At 31.0% G+C, this 19,897-nt stretch overlaps 1 protein-coding gene across 1 annotated transcript; it reads left to right on the forward strand.

Moving 5' to 3' along the window:
- Positions 1–3,696: 3,696 nt before the first annotated feature.
- LOC137808519 (phosphoinositide phosphatase SAC6-like) lies at positions 3,697–19,680 on the forward strand. The gene is made up of 21 exons (XM_068609669.1): positions 3,697–3,844; positions 4,091–4,257; positions 4,372–4,455; positions 4,791–4,921; positions 5,005–5,096; positions 7,531–7,588; positions 7,813–7,869; positions 7,968–8,001; positions 8,154–8,234; positions 10,331–10,437; positions 11,982–12,068; positions 12,158–12,235; positions 12,505–12,575; positions 12,658–12,756; positions 13,070–13,169; positions 13,457–13,565; positions 13,718–13,790; positions 14,717–14,810; positions 15,610–15,699; positions 18,260–18,326; positions 19,245–19,680. Exons 2-21 carry the CDS (start codon positions 4,110–4,112, stop codon positions 19,373–19,375), a joined length of 1,791 nt encoding a protein of 596 aa, XP_068465770.1. The 5' UTR covers positions 3,697–3,844; positions 4,091–4,109; the 3' UTR covers positions 19,376–19,680.
- Positions 19,681–19,897: the final 217 nt, after the last annotated feature.

The following is a 19,897-nucleotide window of genomic DNA, read 5'->3' on the forward strand; positions in this document are numbered from 1 at the left end:
TGCTTGATAACTCCATAACTACTGATTTGATAAGTGAGGGAAGGGACACGAGTCTATCCGTTAAGACTACCAAATGATAAAATGTGATGAGAAACCGATTTATTTACCTTCTACTTTGGTCATGTTTATTTTGTGTCAGTCAATCTCATAAATTTGTCTAGAGGTTGTTGTCTAGGTGAGCTTAGTGTTACATTCATACTTTTATTTTCCATTCACTCAACAAAAAAGCTACATCTACCTTTATTACTGTGAATGAGGGAACATGTTTATGGGACCCTTTTCTTCCAAAGCTTGGTTATTCATATTAGTTACATCGTGCAGAGATTGACATTCTGAGATGATGATCACTGTTTTGAAATTTTCTGTTAGTGCGTATATACTATCTTCAATTCAGAGTATAAAGTCTAACCTTGAACCTGTAATAAATCCAAGAAAATGAGAGATGTTTGACTGATAAGTTGCTATCCATAAGAAATTACGGATATGTTTGGTTGTAAGCAAGAAAAATAAAAAGAAAATGAGAAAGGGTGAGATGAAATAAAGGGGAAAATTTTACTGACTGGCTTAAGAATAAAGTACTGTGAAAATAAATGAAAATTAACATTTCTAGGAATAATAAAATAATTAATTAAAATTAAGTAACTGTTTTAGAAAGTTATTTTCATGATGTTTTATGAATGAAATAATTTAAGTTCGGATTTTTTTAGTCCAACATTTCTAGAATTGTTGGAACTAATAAAATAGTATCACTTCGAAAACTCTCTTAGTGACAAATGAGAGGAGTAGCTTTAGAAAATATTGGTTTTTCTTTATATTTGTTATTCTTAATTATAAATATTAATTTCTTTTATATTTTTCATTTTTTCCTTTTCATATTTGTGTTGAAAAGAAAATATCTGATAGTCAATTAAAAATTATATTTTTCATTAAATAAGGAAAATGTTTCTTTTTTTAATTTTATTGTGCTGGTCATGTTCTCTTCAATCAAATAGATCCTCATTATCTATTTTTATTATTGTTTCAAAAATAAATTATTTGCATCTACTCGGATAGATACAAGTATATATATATATATATATATATATATATATATATATATATATATATAGAGAGAGAGAGAGAGAGAGAGAGAGAGAGAGATTTTAGTATTGTAAGTTGGTTTTAGGATAGGTGAACACAATTGGGGTAGCGTTTTGTGGACTGCTTCTTCCTTCAACTTCAACTCCTCCTCCACCTCCATAAATTTTAAAATTTTAAAATTCCCAACATTATTCTTCACTAAAAGAATAAAAATAGAAACAATATTTCACACTATGAATTTTCTATCTAAACTCAAAAATTACAACTTTCATATTTAGTAATCCAGAACTATTTAACAACTTACAATACTAGATTATTTAAGAAAATAAACCTACTGGTTACGTAATCTAGAAACTAACTAAATATAGATTATGTAATCCTAAATCTATTTAACAAACTAAAATTACTGCATTACAAATTCAAATTTAAAAAATTTAAAAATTCAAAACATCGAAATTGCTAACTTTGTGGTGGGTGGATGAAGAAAGCAACTATGGTGAATGATGAATGATAGAGGACAATGTTTGGAAGAGAGATTTGGAGAAGAGCTTTGGAGAGAGGAGAACTTTGAGTAAGGTGGGAGTTTTGGAGGGGAGTGGGCATGGTTGTGCGTGAATGCTGCATAGTGAATGAATGTGAGTGTGAAAAGATAGAACTTAGGTTAAAGTAAAAATTAGAATAGATTTTAACTTTTTAATATTTTTTATTGAAAGATATAATGGTCAAATCAATTTTAGTATAGGGTGGCTGAAGAAGTGATAGAACCAGTCTGTTTTGTGAAATATTTTTTCCTGAACCCCATGGTTTCCACCTACACCCCCAACGGGGTAAGGAAAGACTATTATACCCTTAATTAAAAAGTTAAATAACTCTATTTCTTTATTATCTTCATTTCTTCATCTTCCAAGCATCCCTTCCGCAATACCTCCTTTCCTCTTTCGAGTTTTTTGGTTGTAGTGTACACCATTTTCATCAAGACAATTTCTTTCTCTAACATATCAATTTTAACCTACATCCTATGAAAATCACAATTATTTTTATTTCAGATTTGAAAATTCGGAATTTAATAAATATAATTTAAAGTAACAAAATACATTCCAAAACACAAAATTGAAAATGCATTCCACGTAAGAATTTCCAAAATTAAAAAATGTGTAATGGAAATCTAAATCCAGAATATTTCCAAAAAAATGGCTCTGAAAGTAATTTTTATCCACATCCTCTTTTTATTTAAGGTTATTTTCGTCATTTTTATAAAGATATTTTCGTTATTTTTAATAATTTATATGGTGCAAGAATTTGCCTCTCATCAATCCCTTACGTTGGATATCTCATTTATATTGGAGAATAATTGTCAGTTGTATCATTAATAGAGATTCGTTTTGTTGTTTTCTATTTTATGTTTTTAATTGTACAATCGGTAAATTTATAGATTACTCAATCTAGTTTAGTTTTTTTTTTTATACATCTAGATTCTAGAAGGTATTTTGGATTTTTTTAATGGTAGAAACCAAAATTTATTATTGACTAGGTTACTTGTTCTCCTATATCTTACCATATAAAAACTAATAAAAAAATATTATTGTTATATCTCATTTCTCAAAAGTGATGATCGAAATTTTATTTTTAGTGATGAATACACTGCTCAAGTTAGTAAATAATATTGATAAAATAATAAATTAATTGTGCATACATTAAATTTTTATTTATTTATAATATTTTAATGCGTCTTTACTTTAATGAATCTAGATTAATTGTTCAAATTAGTAATAGGGTATAATATAAGTTATATTACCTAATCAAAATAAGGATATGTTTGATGACTAACATTATCTTGGGAATGGAACAATATTGTTTCCTAAACTCAAAGTTTTATCAGAACTTAGAATCTAAGGTACAAAAAGAAAATTTCCTTTCTTTGGTTTAGATCACCTCAACATTTCTTTACACTGATACCTAAGCTTAAGAGATTTATTTAATTAAGTCAATAATACCTCAATCAAAATCAAGTCAAGAGAAAATCACAAAAAACAAAATATGAATTTGATATATAAAAATATCAAATTCATACTTTTTTTTAAGTAAAATTTGAAATTCTTTAATTTTAAACAATTCAATTACTCTTATAAATTTAATTTCTTATAAAATTGCTTTTGCTCAAACAACATATTTCAACCGAAATAATTTTTCAGGTGTTCGAATATACTGCTCAATAAAATATTAGTTGCTTGAAGAATTATTAATAAAAGAAATATGAGTTAATTTTATAATTGTTTAAAAAATTAGAAATTACTTCAATAAACAACCTTTCTTATCAATAAAAAATAATATTTTATATCAAGAAAGAGAAAAGTGGTATTTTAAAAATAAAAAGAAACTAAAAAAACAAAAACAATCGTAGTGGTATTTTAAATTTAAATTGACTACTTCATAGGGTTCTCCATAGTGGTAGCCTAGTAGCTCTCACGGACCTGTAATCACCCTCCACGCGTCCCAAGTTACGATCATTCGGCACCATTATAGCATGGCCAATCGAAGTTTCCGCTTCAGTGCCGCAATCGCGTTTGGACATTACGAATACAAACCTTTAGCATTTCCCATCTTTTTCTCACTAACATGTGGTCATATGCAAACCTTCCAAACACGTCCTTAGTTTCAAAACAAACGAAGCACAATACTCCCTCGTCGTAACTCTTCGTCGCATTCAAATCATTAAGAGCTGGTTAAATCCGATTTGCATTCTTAATCTTCACTCTTCAATCAGGTAAACATTTTCTCTTCCCTCTTTCTGCGTTTGGTACAGTGCGACAAAATTCAGAAACTCTAATTTCAATTCATTTTTTTCGCGGGAACCTTGCTCTTCGATTCGAATGGACTAGTTTGAGTATTTTTGATTGGATTGTTGCCTCTTTGAATCTGTAAAACTCCTGAAGTTTATTTGAATTTGAAATTGACGTTAAATTTTTATAGCTCCTTGATTTTTGAACAATTGTGTGTGTGTTGTGTTCAGTGTGGTGGGAATTTCAATAATGATGGAGAAAGCAGATTCTGTACAGAAGCTATATACGCGAATGCGGCTTTGGGAATTTCCGGATCAGTATGTGATTGAACCAACAGATGGATCTTCTGGTTCTTATTTGGCAGTTAGTCGAAAAGATGGCTCCATCAAGCTCATTGGTTCGTTGTTAATCTGTTTTCATTGATATTTTGCTCCTGTTTTTGTTTGTCATGTGCTTTCAGTGTAAATGAGAGTTTGCTTTCTGTGTTTTCGGTTTTTTTTTTTTTCTACAGATGAGATTCGTGAATGCAGCACCGTTCGAGTTCCTAAGATTTTTACAATTTATGGTGTGGCTGGGATGTTGAGGCTTTTGGAGGGTAAGTGACGTGTTAGCCTTAGCCATAGCAGAGCCAAGGTGAATTGTGCATTTTTCGCTCTTTTCTTTGCTAGTATTGTTTTAAATAATTAGTGTATATGTAGTGGAGTTGATGACCGAGTGTGATTAGTTGCCTTTGGTTCATTTACTTCTACTAGAGTTAGTGCTCGAAGTGTCTGGTTTTTTTATTTGCCAGTGCTTTTGATTTTGATCGTGATATTTGTTTTGCATATCTACTTTATAAACTTGAGGTTCTTTCTTGCATGGATGTATTCCTTTTCAATAGTAGACATCCATTTGACCATTTACTTTGGTGTTCAACTTTATATGCCTTAGGATCGTATTTGCTGGCTATAACTGGGCGTGAATGTGTTGGATCCTACTTGGGACATCCAATTTTCAAAGTTTCGTCTCTAAAGGTTTTTCCATGTGATTGTTCCCTCGATAATACCCCTTCTGAACAACAGGTAAGCTGCTAGAGTTCCACTTGTTTCGTTAATTTTATGTTAATAAACAATTTGAAACTCATAATCGTTGTGCAATGTGTCAGAAGAAGACAGAGATGGATTTTTCTGGGATATTAAAAGTTGCTGAGAAGACTACGGGTCTGTTCTTCTCGTACGACGCCAATTTAACTCTCAGGTGAACTTTTTTGCATATTTTTAGTAAGCATCCAAATTCTCAGGGATTCAGACATGAAGCTTATTTATTCACACAAGTATATAAATCCGTAGGGAAAATAATCTTCGATTAGCAAGCGGGTTTGAACCATGCAACCTTTTAACGTATTAAAATTTAAAAAACATTTTTTTTCTAACACTAATTAGTGTATTACAATTTTTTTATCATGGAATTAAGGATAATCACATCAGAATTTGTTGTTTGATGGCTAAAGTGTGTCTTCGTGCATGCTTGAGAACTTCAGCTTGCGTTAGTGACATTCACGCTAAGTTTGAAAGTTTTCAGCATAGAGTAAGAATGAGTCTTGGGTATTACGAATGAAGTACAGTATTAGATCTTCTGTATTTCAGGGTAAGGAACCTGCATTCCACCTACTGCATAGAGTAGCAACTTATTTTAATAGGGAAAATACTAATTAAACGCCCACTCTGTTTTGGGAGAGAAGGAAAAGAAGATAGAAATTAGATAATATGAAAACGAGAGAAAATGTGATAGCTAGTGATGTGATAAAGAACAAAGAGGGAGATGAGAAGAAGATGAAGTAAAATGACTAATGAGAAGGAATTGAAGTAAGTGTAATTTTAAAAAAATTGTATTTTGCTTAGACTGATAGTCTATATTTGAACGTAATCAATTGAAACCTCATATCATTGGTAATCTTCACTAAAAGGCTTCATTATAATCCATACCGTAATTTATCATAATTTTTATTGATACAAAAATGTACTAACAAATTCAAATATTACCTTCAATTATTAATTAATGCATTCATACTTAAACGGGGAAAAATATATTTATTAATTGAACTTATTAATATTTAAATTACTTTGATTAATTTATTGACTATTATATTCACTCTTTTAAATTATCTAACGCTACATTTTAATATAAAGTATTTATCGTCATGCTATATAAAAATGTATCCATGTAGTTTAAATATTGACACCTTTATTTAAATTTTTTAGCTTCAGGGAAAATACTTAATATTGCAATTGAGATATCAATTTATTTTCTTTAATAAATTTTAAATTAAAAGGCCTTGTTATGATGTTTTCGTCTCTGTATATTATAATACATATAAATATGTATATCTATAAGACATAAAATTTCATTATATGAAATTAATTAAAATTAAAATCTGAAAAGTACAGAAATATAATTTAATTTCTTAATTAAATAAGCTTATAATAATAGCTAAAGTATCCTAAGAAATACATAAATTTTATTTTAAATTTTGACCACAGTTTTCATAAAATTTTGAAACAAATTAGTATTCACTAGTTTTGGAAATGAATAATCTTTATTGCAAAACTTAATTCACCCCTTTTAATGATATATTTTCTCTCAATTACAACCATTCTTATTTATAAAATTTGAATTTAGAATTTTATTTAAAGGTGTGTATGCAATTTGACTTGGATCAACCAACAAAATGTTAGTATCTATATATACATTCAATTGTAATTATATATGGTATTTAATAATGTATAGAACATATGAAATGAGAAGACTAAATGATTTGTTGAAAGTAGTTGAAAGAGAAATTTTAGTTCAAAAGGATAGTGTGGTCCTATAGTTTTTAAAATCTGTATAATATAGATAGATTTTAAAGTAATTAATAAAATAAAATCTAAAAATAAAGAAATTAAATCATTTAGTGAAATAAATTATTTGAATATTAAGAAGGGAGGGTATATAGTAAATAACTATTGGGTGAAATAATAAGATAACGAATGCATTAAAAGTAAATTGACTTTGATGAATAATAAATCTTGAAGGTGAGAAATGTTTACAAATGCATGATTAAAATATAAAACTATAGCAACTTCATGTCTGGAGAATTTTTTTACATCTTAATCTATTTTTTGTGAGTTTCATTGTTATATCACTTTTAATATATTTTTTAATTCTTATTCCAATGAAAGGATTTTATGAGATTACATTTTTATTAATATTTTATTTAATTGTTAGCAGAAATATATATTTTCACAAATTAAAAAAATATTTTTATAACCTAGAATCTTTTTTTACGTCTAAGTCAACATATTCTAACAAAAAAGTCTTATAAAATCTAAATCTTAATCTTTTGACTATGTGTAATCCCGCAAGATGCTCTTAATATTGGTTTCAATGGAAGTATAATAAATCTCTTAAACAAACTCTCAAGTCTGAATTTAGTGAATTAAAAAAGATATATAATTGGAAGTGAAGGTCCTAGAAAAGTGGTTAATTAAGTTTTTCTATCGAGATTAATCATTTACAAAATCAATATACATCTATAATATAGTAAAAAAATTACATGATTGAAAAGAACTTGTTAGTTTGTGATTGAAAGAAAAAAAGTATTTGCAAAATCTTGCATTTATTGATATGATTTTAATATTATGTCCTGCAGTACCCAAAGACTAAATGACCTTGGTGATGAGTCTAGGTTGCTTCCCCTTTGGAGACAGGTAATATACTGCCTTTGTCTAGTAATCTGTAATAGAAGAATTTTACAACCGGAGTGTGGATCCCATAATTAAAAAATTACTCTTTTGAAGTTTGTTATTATTACTACCCTTAGGTCTCTCACTTTATATATGCAAACAATGTCCACTCTGGTGATTCAATCTGACTTTCTATTTTGTTTACATGTTTTCTATTTTTTGCTTATGTTACAAATGCTTTAACACAGGCAGAGCCTCGATTTCTATGGAATAATTATCTGTTGGAAGTGCTTATAGAGAACAAGGTAGGTTTGTTTTAAATTTGTTCATAGTTTTTGGTTCCTTGATTGATTATGCATTCGTATATTACTAAGTAGTTAATGTTTTAATTCTGTGCATGCAGCTTGATCCATACTTACTCCCTATCGTCCAAGGCAGTATCCTTTTCCCACAATTATATATGCATTCCTTTTCTCATTTTTTGACAAGTAATTTTTGTTTGGGTAATTTGTTTAATTTGACTAATTATAGTATTATATGTCAATCAATTAATTATTTCTTTTTAGGATTATCCTTAACAAATCATTAGGCTTTCATCACTTTGAAGCTGCTATTGGGAAAGATATTATTGAAATCACTATAATTGCTAGGAGATGCACGAGAAGAAATGGTATTTAATATTTTTTTAAAAATAAATTTGTATTTGTTTCTTGATTATTATCTATGCACTTGCGAAGCTTTTGCATGTGCTTTGTTTACCATTTAAAAGTCAACCTTTTGTCCCATTAAATTAATAAAGTCGTTAATTTGGTGGTGATAACAAAAAATAATTCTGAAAGATTGTTAGGATGGTTTGCACTTTGCATTACATTATAGATATGTTTTATAGGGCTTATGAACCTCCTAGTTGTAAGAAGTCAGATTTGGTATTAGTTCTTTCTAGAAAATAGGAAACGCGGTGGAATGGTTTGATTCTATATAAATAGGAAAATATTGTAGGATTGTATAGCTAGAATAGGGATTTCATTCATTCATAGTATACATGGTTAGAATATAAAGTGTCATTCATGTAGGTCGTAGCTCCAAAATCAACAACCTAGGTGAGTTCAAGATATCGAATGCTAGGAGCAACAACCTAGGTCGGTGTGTCTTGTCAAAGTACCCAATAAGTCCTTCAGTTTCTTAATTTCTTGTGCTAAATTCTATGGGGGATTTGAAAAGCTACTCCGTGAAGAAACTACTCGTGTCATACGGGCCTGAGCCCGTCCTCCTTGATTTCATTTTGTTGTCTAATTTCAGTTTTAATTTTGGGGTTTACCACGAAGTCTCCTGCTTACTTCTGCGTCAAGGCTTCTTAGGTGCACCATAGGGAAACGCTATCCATCCCTTAGTATCGCCATCCTCTTGCACCATTGCCAAGTTCACTTAACTACCCTTTACGAACCTTATTTCCCATTACAGATACATAGTTGAGTTACTATATCTTTTTGTCCTAGGGTCTCTCTAAATCCACCAAGTCACAGACTAATTCTGTACAGGATAATAAAACACGGATTCCATTACGTAGATCATCTCCAAAACGTAAGCCGAACCCCTACGTCAACTCACTATGCTTTTAGTTCAGTTCTATTCTATTGTAATAATTAGTGGGGCTAGTTCAGTAACCATTTCGTTGTAACAATTAATTGAGTTAGTTTTTTTGTTGTCACAGTTGTATATAAAACCTCTTGTTAGATCAATAAAATCAGTGAATTCATTTCTCACCCTTACGGGAGTCTCTATGAAAATTAAAATTTGCTCATTCATGTCATTGTGGCGGAATTTAGCCTTTTGGTGTTACTTTAGCGAAATGGAATATGGAATCCATTTCTTAATGGGTTGAATGATTCTTTCTCTTCAATCTGTGGACAAATCCCTTCTGTGACTCGTTCCCTCCCATCACTAATGTTTTCTCTCTTGTGATCCAAGATGAAAAACCGAAGGAGGTTGGTGCATCTTATATTTTTATTTCTACTGAAGACAATTCTTATGCTTTTGTTGTTAAAGTTACATGAGATTCGAAGGCTAAGTTTGGGGCCAAGAAAGACTGTCCAGTGTGTGGCCATTGTGGAGTTCTTGGCCATACTAAAGACAAGTGTTGCAGGGTTAACCACCTAATTACAAAAAGAATTAACCAAACACTTGTCCGGTTCATCAGGTTATATGTGATGCGTTATAGACAATATCTATCGCTATATGCATATCATACACAACCCTGATGATACTTCCAGACGATGGAAGAAGAAAAGGCAAAAATGTATAGCATAGTGACTTTGTTTATTTCAGTATTGTAACATTTACAGTGATACAATGAGAGCATATATAGGCATTGTTACGAAGCACCACATCGGGCATAGGAGAAGAAAAGTAATAATGGCTAAGCAAACAGAAAACAATCATTATCCTTCAGTTGACAGTCTTTACCAAACAAACAACCCTTTACCCAAAACCATAAAAAATCCCAAAGTTATCATACATTTAATGCTAAAGATAAACAATCTCTATATTCTAACATAATCTATGAATTTAAAAAATGTGAGATTGTCATTTGTGGCTGCTTAATGAAGCATGTGTCATTGATAGTAGTTACTAGGCTACCATATTAAAGATAACTATTATTATGTTATTTGATCGTCTTGTAGAGTACAAAAATTTCCAATAGATTGTGCTGAAGTAGTGTCATTGATTGATTTGCTAATGACACAAACACAATTAATTTCCTGAAAGGAACCCGAATGTGGAGAAGAGGAGCTGATCCTGATGGATATGTGGCTAATTTTGTGGAAACCGAGCAAATTATGCAGATCAATGGGTATACAGGATCAATTGTTCAGGTAATGTTTTGTATTATCATACTGGAATGCAAGATAATGGTTTTCTTGATTTTATTTAATTTATTGATTATATTTCAAATCATTAGGAGCTATAGCAATTTTTGAAATAACTCTTTGATTAACATTACCCTCTCAACTTACAAGACAGTTAACGTTAGCTTAATTAATAAATTGAACTTTTCTTACAAAATTGTTCCTTTACCTTGTATTAGATAAGAAAATTACCATTTTTTAGGTACTATATGTTTTAGAAAATTCTTCATTCCCTTTGTTTTTTGGTCGAACTGCATTCAACTTATGAATTAGTTCATGATGTTTCATTTCAAGTTATTGATAGTAAACTAGTATTCAGAAGTTAGGTCTTCCTCCCCACTATCAAATAAACAATTGTTATCTGTAAAAAGAAAATAAATTGTCTAATTTTGAAAAGTAAGTATTGGTAACTGCAGAAAATCATAATAAAATAATATATATTTACTGTAAAGTGGTTTACTGGTAAGTAATATCTGATTTTTAAAAAATCAAAATATTCTCTATATATTCAATCAATGTAATAATGTCTACTGTAAACAAGTTTTCGTGGTATATTGGAATATATATGGTTTCAGTCTAACATGTTTGTGTTTCCTTTGTTTTAACAGTAACCTTTTCTTACGAAGTGTAATAACGAAGTGTAATAGTAATACTATTATGCAAAAGCGGAGTCACAATAAATCACATCTATGTTTCATAGTAAATTATCTTTGGGGAAATTTTCATAATCGATTGGACTTGGTAAAAAATTTCAAGAGAAAAGAAAGGCTGAATCTGCGTTACAGAGAACAGGAACATATATTGAAGGAGAAAGATGAAAGTCTTTAATTTAAAAAACCAGAAATATTACATGTTTCAGTCCTGAAGCATTTTCATAACAGGACTGGTACTTTTGCAACTTAGTTAAATGCAATTCAATGAATCTTCTTGAACGAGCCAAAGACTGAACCAAGTGATCAAGATTTAGGAGTTCAACCCTTGACGCTCCTATTCTTTTGATAAAACATCAAGAAGCAATGGGGTTCCCTAACAGCCCACATTCTCTTCAGGATAAATAGCCCACCGAATCCTATTCATGGCTTACAATATCCACTGAGTCACCCTTGGCTTGAAATCCTCTCTCCTGGTGTCTCATTTTCAAGTCTTTTTCTTTTCATTTTTCTTAACCCAGCCAGCCATTAACCCTCACAAATACATGATGCCTTGAAATCCTTAATTATATTTTTGTAGTCGTATTTATGCACGTTTCCTTATTATTTCATTTTTATTTGAGTTTGTGATACTCTTTACTTTGTATACTAGAAAAGAGTTGGATTATATTATTCCTGATATAAGTTAGATTTTCATTGTTTATATTATCCAAGTCTTGTATATTTTACACTTTCGCTACCAAGCATATTCCATTTGATGTAATGTCATACTCCATATTCCATGGTGAAATTTTGAAAAGCTAAGATGAGCTGGCATCATGCATTTTCATTTACGTAAGCGTCATTGTTTATAATTAGCAGGTTCGTGGTTCAATTCCGGTGCCTTGGCAGCAAATTGTTGACTTAACATATAAACCGAAGTATGAATTATTGAAACATGACGAAGCTGTAAGTGATTGTTTTATTGTTGTATTTCTTGAATTTTTCATCTAATAAACTATATTTATTTGACTATTGTTTCTTTCCTTATTATGCAGCCCCGAGTCTTGGAGAGGCATTTCTTAGATTTAAGAAAAAAGTATGGGTCTGTGTTAGCTATTGACCTAGTTAACGAGGTGAATATTATTATTCCATTGCAAAAAACTTAAAAGGCTTATCTGATGAGGGACAATTGTCTCAGATGATTCTTGTGTCTATAATTGGTTACTGAATCTTAAAAGTAACTAAAGAAATTACATGCTGTCAATAATAGGGTACCAACCAAATACTATCATTACATAATGTTGTGCATATCCTAAGAATATATTTTTTTAATAAGGATGGATTTATGTATCACCATGCATCTATTTGAGTTCATTTTTTTATCTACGTGGTTTCTTAAAAGCATGGTGGAGAAGGTCGGCTTTGCGAAAAATTTGGAAAGACAATGCAACATGTATCTGGTAATGATGTGAGGTAAGAGTCTCTTTCAATTGACTCTAAATAATATACGTATATATCTGTTATTTGATATTGGTGCATACCCTTTTTTTTGTAGATATCTGCATTTCGATTTCCATCACATTTGCGGGCACATTCATTTTGATCGTCTTTCAATCCTTTATGATCAAATATCTGATTTTCTTGAGAGAAATGGGTATGATGTTTTATTATTTAAGTTTTTAATCATCTAGATATAAAATTTTCTCATATTCAATAATTTGATTTGCATTCATTGCTTGCTTTTGCCCAAGTAGGCTTCAACAAACTTAATAGTTTTATTATGTTGCATATTATGGAGCGGTTTGTTATAAGATTTTGGATAATTGTCAAGCATAATGTAATTTGTTGTCTCTAGTTTCAAAACTGTCTTTCTTTTCTATATTTGTAATAATTTTTTTTCACTGAGCATTAGTTAAAGGGTTCCAGAATTTTGATCCCTTCGTCACGATTCTGTTTTGAAATTGTAGATACCTTCTATTGAATGAAAAGGGAGAGAAAATGAAGGAGCAACTTGGGGTTGTTAGAACCAATTGTATTGATTGTCTAGACCGTACAAATGTTACTCAGGTTGGTGTTGGTTTATACTAAGCAAGTTTTTTAAGCCTTACTAGATGAATAAATTTCAATTTTCATTCCCGCTTTTTTTTACCGCTTCATTCCTTCTGTATTATCAGTTTGGACTTGCTGCTTAGTATGAAATAGAAAGCTCAGCATAATATATATTTGCGTATGTGTGTATATGCACTCAACATCTGTAATTGCTTACTTTTTTTCTTTATTCAATTTGACTACAAACCCATACTTGTGCATTTATAGTATCATGTTCCCACTTAATAATGTTTTTACTCATGCAGAGCATGATAGGCCGAAATATGCTAGAATTCCAGCTTAGAAGAATTGGGATCTTTGGTGCTGAGGAAACCATTAGTTCACATCCAAATCTAGATGACAACTTTAAGATCTGTACGTGTATTGCTAATTCTCGAGTTACACATCTTTGCAGTATTAATATATGCTGCTTATCTAGTTATTTTCATTTGATAAATTTTTCTCCTTTTTAGATTGTTTCGTAGGATTTCAAACCTAGATTCTATTCTGACTGACTCTATTATCAGTGTGGGCCAATCACGGGGATGATATAAGTACTCAATATACAGGCACTCCTGCTCTCAAAGGAGACTTTGTCCGGTATTTTCCCATGAATTTTTCCATCAGCTTCCGTGTTCATTACATGTAAAAAACTTAAGAGAAGTTATGCATCCTCAAAATATTATTTTATGTTGAAATTACATTAGCATAGGGATAATTTCAAAATCAGATAAATTGTATATTAATTAGCTCTAATTGCATTGTGTAAAGGAGAAGTGTACGACATTAAGTAGTGCTAGGAAATCTATTGATGCAGACTTGGGATCAATTCATATCAATATAAGCCAAAAGTGTTTTTATATCTTTCAATAACTTTATTTTGTTTTTTCACAAAATCCACTGTGGATTGAAAATTCTGATCACATAGAACATGTTTGTAAAATTTCACGTCAATGTTTATATAATACTTCATTGGTTATGTTAGATTCACTATAGGAAACTGACTCAAGTCCTACATATATTTTAATAAACCTGGACTAGTGATGCTCAAGCAAAAAACCACCTTAGACATACATGCGAAATAAAACTGTTTATTCACATTTTATTGATATTCAGTTTTTACAAAAACAATCTATATAATGCTCTTTACTTAACTCTGTGTGAATTAATCTCTCCTAATTGATTCATGTTTTCTCTTTTTTACCACAGCCTTGTTTACGAAATTCTCATAGCATTTTTCTCATATTATTTGTATAGTATTTTAATCACATGAGCTTCCTATTTTTAATTACATTATCAGTATATTCAATTAATTAGAACCAAATTCTTATAAATTATGTACAACACATGCAATTGTTTTATACTTCGATATTTAATAACTTCCCCATGTATCTATCACATAAAGTTTATAGGCAAAAATGCTAGCTAATATGATGTAACAATTTCTAATCATTTTCAATAATGACGCTCGCAAGTTTAAAATTTAACCTTGTGCCTCCTCCTCATTAAGCTTTGTTTGGATTCAGATTTGGGCATCGTACAATGCAGGGGATAATAAATGATGGGGTGAATGCTCTTATGCGCTATTATTTGAATAACTTCTGTGATGGAACAAAGCAGGTGTCTCGATCTCATCTCATTATATACATTGGGTAGAATTCATAGGTGCATGCTGTCATTACTTATTATCATGTACGTTTGTATGTCTGGTCCTTCGTATGTTTTGAATTTGTTTTTACATTCCCATTTCAATGTTAAGAATCCAAGTATGTGTTAAAAGTCCTATATTGAATAGAAATATGTGTTAAAAGTCCTATATTGAATAGAAATAAGAAAGTTGAATACTATATAAGAAAAAAAAAAACATAAACAAATAGCCATAACATCTTAGGTTGGAGGCATGATCTCTTACAGGAATTTTTTATGGATGGAGGCAAGCATGTCTCGTTGTGTTAAAAACTTAAGTGACCGGCTCAAATGGAGACAAATATGTCCTATTGTGATAAAAATTCAACTCATACTTAAGGGAAAGACTCTTCGAAGTCTAAGTATGACTTGAAAGTCTAATATTGCGTGGGATAAGAAAGTTCAGTAGTATAAAAAAAAAGAATTCATAAACACATAGCCTTAAGGTGCCTTAAGGTTTTGAGTTAGTTACAGATATGATTTTGTGATGGTTCATTAGTTATGAATCTCTCCCTTAGTTGGCAATTCTTGTTTTTCACGTTGTTGTGATCATATTAAGAAACATTGTCCATTAGTTCTTCTCCATCTAAACTAAACTAAACAGTTCTTAGTTGAAAGAAATTCTTAGCTTTTCTAGATCTAATACATTTTGTTATTTCTGGGGTTTTAAAAGAAGTCAACATTGTATTTGTAACTAACTGATCTTGTTCATGATTTCTTTCTTTGTGTAAAGGATTCCATTGATCTCTTACAAGGGCATTTCATAGTCTCTGCCAACAGAGAACAGACTCCTTCTCAGAGTCAAGGCATTGAAGCTATTGCTGTGAGTTCAATTTCTACACTGCTTTTTGGTTTTAGAATAGTTATTGGAAATTTAATATAATATAAATAAAAATTAACTTGTCTTTTAAATATGGCTAAATTCATTATAGTTATACTTTTATGATTTGTTTGATTGGGGTGGGAATAGAAAAGGAAAAAAAAAAAAGGGGAGAGAGAGAGAGAATAAAAAGTGCATTTATTTGAATTAATAACATTACATAAAATTACATCTATTTAAATAATAATTAATTTCTTAATATAATTCATATTTTTATATAAATTCATTTTATAAGAAAAAAATCAAAATTATTAATATTCAATAATAGTTCTGCATAAATCCAGTTCCTAGTCTACCCTGCTTAAACTTTAGCAGGGCTTCTCACCATCTCAAGCCTCTACACGGCACTGAAACTTCCTCATTTAAGAACTTGAACCTGCCTCACCACACTTAAGATTATATGGATAAAAAAAGTATTAGCAATCCGTTATTTGTGAGAATAAATAAATACAAGGAAGGATTTCGTAGAATATTAAGTTCCAAAATTATTCCTTCAAACTAGTTACTAGCTGAAGCTATCATAAGAACATCTACCACTTGGTCACTAGAGTTTATAAATGAAGTAGTGATTTTCCTGTAAATATATTTTTCATTGATGAAAAGACACTTGATTTCTATATGCTTTATTCATCCTTGGAAGATTGGACATGAAGTCTACTTGATTATTACAAATTACAAATTAACTCAATAAAAAAAGTTTAGGGAATAGCTAAGAGTAGGAGTAAGCTGATTAATGAAAAATAAATTAAAAGGAATATAAAAAGAACAGAATTCAAAGTTCAAGATGCATATCAAAGAGGTATGAGATTTGGTGAATGAAAAATTTGATAGAAAATAAGGATTAGTTACCAGAAATGAGAAAAGAAGAACCACGTTTAAAATACAAGATCCTGCCAAAATAGAGTGAGAAACCAGTCAACGAATCTCCAATGTATACAACAACCGATGATGATCCTTGTGAGTGCTGTTAAATAACCGTTACGGTGCCGCCATAACGGTATGGCGTGGTGGTTTTGGCATTCATAGCCATCTCCCATCCGCTAATAACGCTGTCCGCCATTTCCGCCGTGGCGGTTCATGGCGTCCATGGTGGAAAAACGTTTTTTTCTTTTTAATAAGGATTAGTTACCAGAAATGAGAAAAGAAGAACCAAGTTTAAAATACAAGATCCTGCCAAAATAGAATGAGAAACCAGTCAACGAATCTCCAATGTATACTACAACCGATGATAATGATTCTTTTGAGTGCTGTTAAATAACCGTTATGGTGCCACCATAACGGTATGGCGTGGTGGTTTTGGCAGTCATCGCCATCTCCCATCCGCTAATAACGCTGTCCGCCATTTCCGCCGTGGCGGTACATGGCTTCCATGGTGGAAAAACGGCTTTTTCTTTTTAAATGACGTTTTTGGACTCTAGTTTAGCACTCTTTGCTCAACATTCTCTGAAGTTTTTTCTTTCCTTTCCTTTTTTTTCTGATGTTCTTTCTCTATTTGGTGCTCTGTATTTTACTGTTATCTATTCCTTTGTAGTGTCTTTTTTTCCATTTTGCAAAAGTTATCTGATTCTTGTGAGTGCTGTTAATAACCGTTATAGTGCCGCCATAACGGTATGGCGGGTGGTCGCCATCTCCCATCCGCTAATAACGCTGTCCGTCATTTCCGCCGTGGCGGTTCAATGGCGTCCATGGTGGAAAAACGGTTTTTTCTTTTAAATGACGTTTTTGGACTCTAGTTTAGCACTCTTTGCTCAATATTCTCTGAAGTTTTTTCTTTCCTTTCCTTTTATTTTCAAATGTTCCTTCTCTATTTGGTGCTCTGTATTTTACTGTTATCTATTTCTTTTTAGTCTCTTTTTCTCCATTTTGCAAAAGTTCTTTGATCCTTGTGAGTGCTGTTAATAACCGTTATAGTGCCGCCATAACGGTATGGCGGGTGATTTTGGCAGTCATCGCCATCTCCCATACGCTAATAACGCGGTCCGCCATTTCCGCCTTGGCGGTTCATGGCGTTCTTTTTAAATGACGTTTTTGGACTCTAGTTTATCCCTTCTCTGATTTTTAACATTCTCTGAAGTTTTTTCTTTCTTTTCCTTTTTTTCAAATGTTCCTTCTCTATTTCGTGTTCTGTATTTTACTGTTATCTATTTCTTTTTAGTCTCTTTTTCTCCATTTTGAGAAGTTCTTTTTCTTTTCGGTTTATCTGTTTAGTTCTATGTCTTTCGGTTATGTGATTTTCATTTTAAATTTCAAATTTTAAATTCTTTGTTTTGAGAAACTTCTTCAACTAGGAAGGAAAAAATGGTTCTAGTTGAAGAATCTGGAGAAGATAATTGTGAGGAGGAAAAAATAGAAGAAGGATTATGAAATGTTAATTTGGGAGTGTTATTATAATTATTTTTCATTCCGTACATATTTTAGTGGTATGTTTCTAATCATTTTGGGATTGCTTGAAGAATGTGTTTTGCATTTTAAAATTTTAACATCTCTTTGTTTATCATTGCAGTCATTTCCTCTGGCTTTGGGTCTGGTTTTGACTGGGTTCTTTTTCACAACCATGTCGTTGACGCAAGGTGAGTTAACTGTATGCGCCTGCTCACCCACATAGTGTTGAGAAACCTATGGCTTCTAACTGCCATTCTTTTTATGTTCTTATTTTATGGTTTTTCCATCCTTAGATGAGTGAACTATGCCACAAGAATGGAATTAGAATCCCCTCACATAGGTTACATCCATTAGCCTGTAAATAAAAATTTAAAACATTCATAAGGTAAACTACTGATAAATACTCCTGGTGATTTGTTAAACATGCAGTTTCATAATCCATAATCCTAATAACTAATTTTCCTATGTCACATACTGTTTTCCTTCAACATAAAATTACTTAATTGTTCATTACTCTTGATCCATAGCCGGTCAATACATTACAATGTTCTGTTATGAATTGTGAGTATTACATACTAATACACGCCATGTACCTTCAAAGTGGGGTAGATTATTAAGTAGAGACTAAAAGGTAAAATTTCTAACTTTATAGACTAATTAAGTAATTAAACTTGAGAAATATTTTGCACCATGCTAATCAAATGAATTTGTATGTTTGTAGCTAAATCACCCAGTCACGTAGTTAGTATGCAGCTTTTTGAGTTAGCTTTTGAGAAGAATAAAAAAACTTTCCTCAATAAAAACATCCACGGGCGAATCAGAAGGTTTAATGACATGACTTAAAGTAGTTAGATGTCATGTGATCCTCAACTGCAAATTTGCTTGTCTAGGTTTCTAGTAAATTAAAGCAAAAACATGATCTGAAATTTTATGAAAATTCCTGTGCGGTCTCTACAGGTATATGTGCTAATTAAGAATTTGTTATAAAAAGGTGAACTCGTTACCACTTAGGGTAAAGTAGTGGCAATCCAAGTGCTATGTTAATGAAACTAGTAGCATATGTCTGACATGGCTTTCAAGTGACAATCATTAATTAATTTCTGCAGTTAGATATGATTTTAAGCACTTGTTCTTCTCACTTTTGTGGGCAAGCATTAGTGTCGGTATAGCAGCATTTGTGAAGGCCAATGGTCGCGTTTTCTGCAACAGACCTCGCCTACATAAGCCGCGGTGTTGACTTCAATATACAGATTACTTTTTCAATTAACATTCATCTCATGCAGGAATCTTTGCACTGCAATGAATTCAATCTTTGCACAGGATTCCCAGCACACTTCGTATGATACTTATTCTATTATGATACTAATTCTGTAGTTATTATAGCTTCCAAGATTGATTCATATCGCATTACAGTGGTTGGTGCTTTTTCGCCAGTTCTTGCTCTGGCTTTCTCTTTGTATATGCACGTTTTATTTGTGTCTTGTATAAGATTGAAACACCTCAAGTTCTTTGAAATCCATATTTAGTTTATTCTTTTTTGTATGCTTCCAAGAGAATTCATTCCTTTCAAAACTGCTTTGTTTCATTTCTGTATCTTCTGCAGACACTTAGTTAGGAACAGAGAATTGAAAACAAAAAAAACAAAAAAGAAATATGACAAAACTCTCTCTTTCAAGATTTCTTTCACAAAAGATTTTTCCTTTCAAAAGAGTCAATCCTCAATTTACAATCACAAAAAATCTGAATCTCTTCTATCCAT

The sequence above is a fragment of the Phaseolus vulgaris genome, chromosome 3 (assembly GCF_000499845.2).
Source record: "Phaseolus vulgaris cultivar G19833 chromosome 3, P. vulgaris v2.0, whole genome shotgun sequence".
NCBI lineage: Eukaryota > Viridiplantae > Streptophyta > Magnoliopsida > Fabales > Fabaceae > Phaseolus > Phaseolus vulgaris.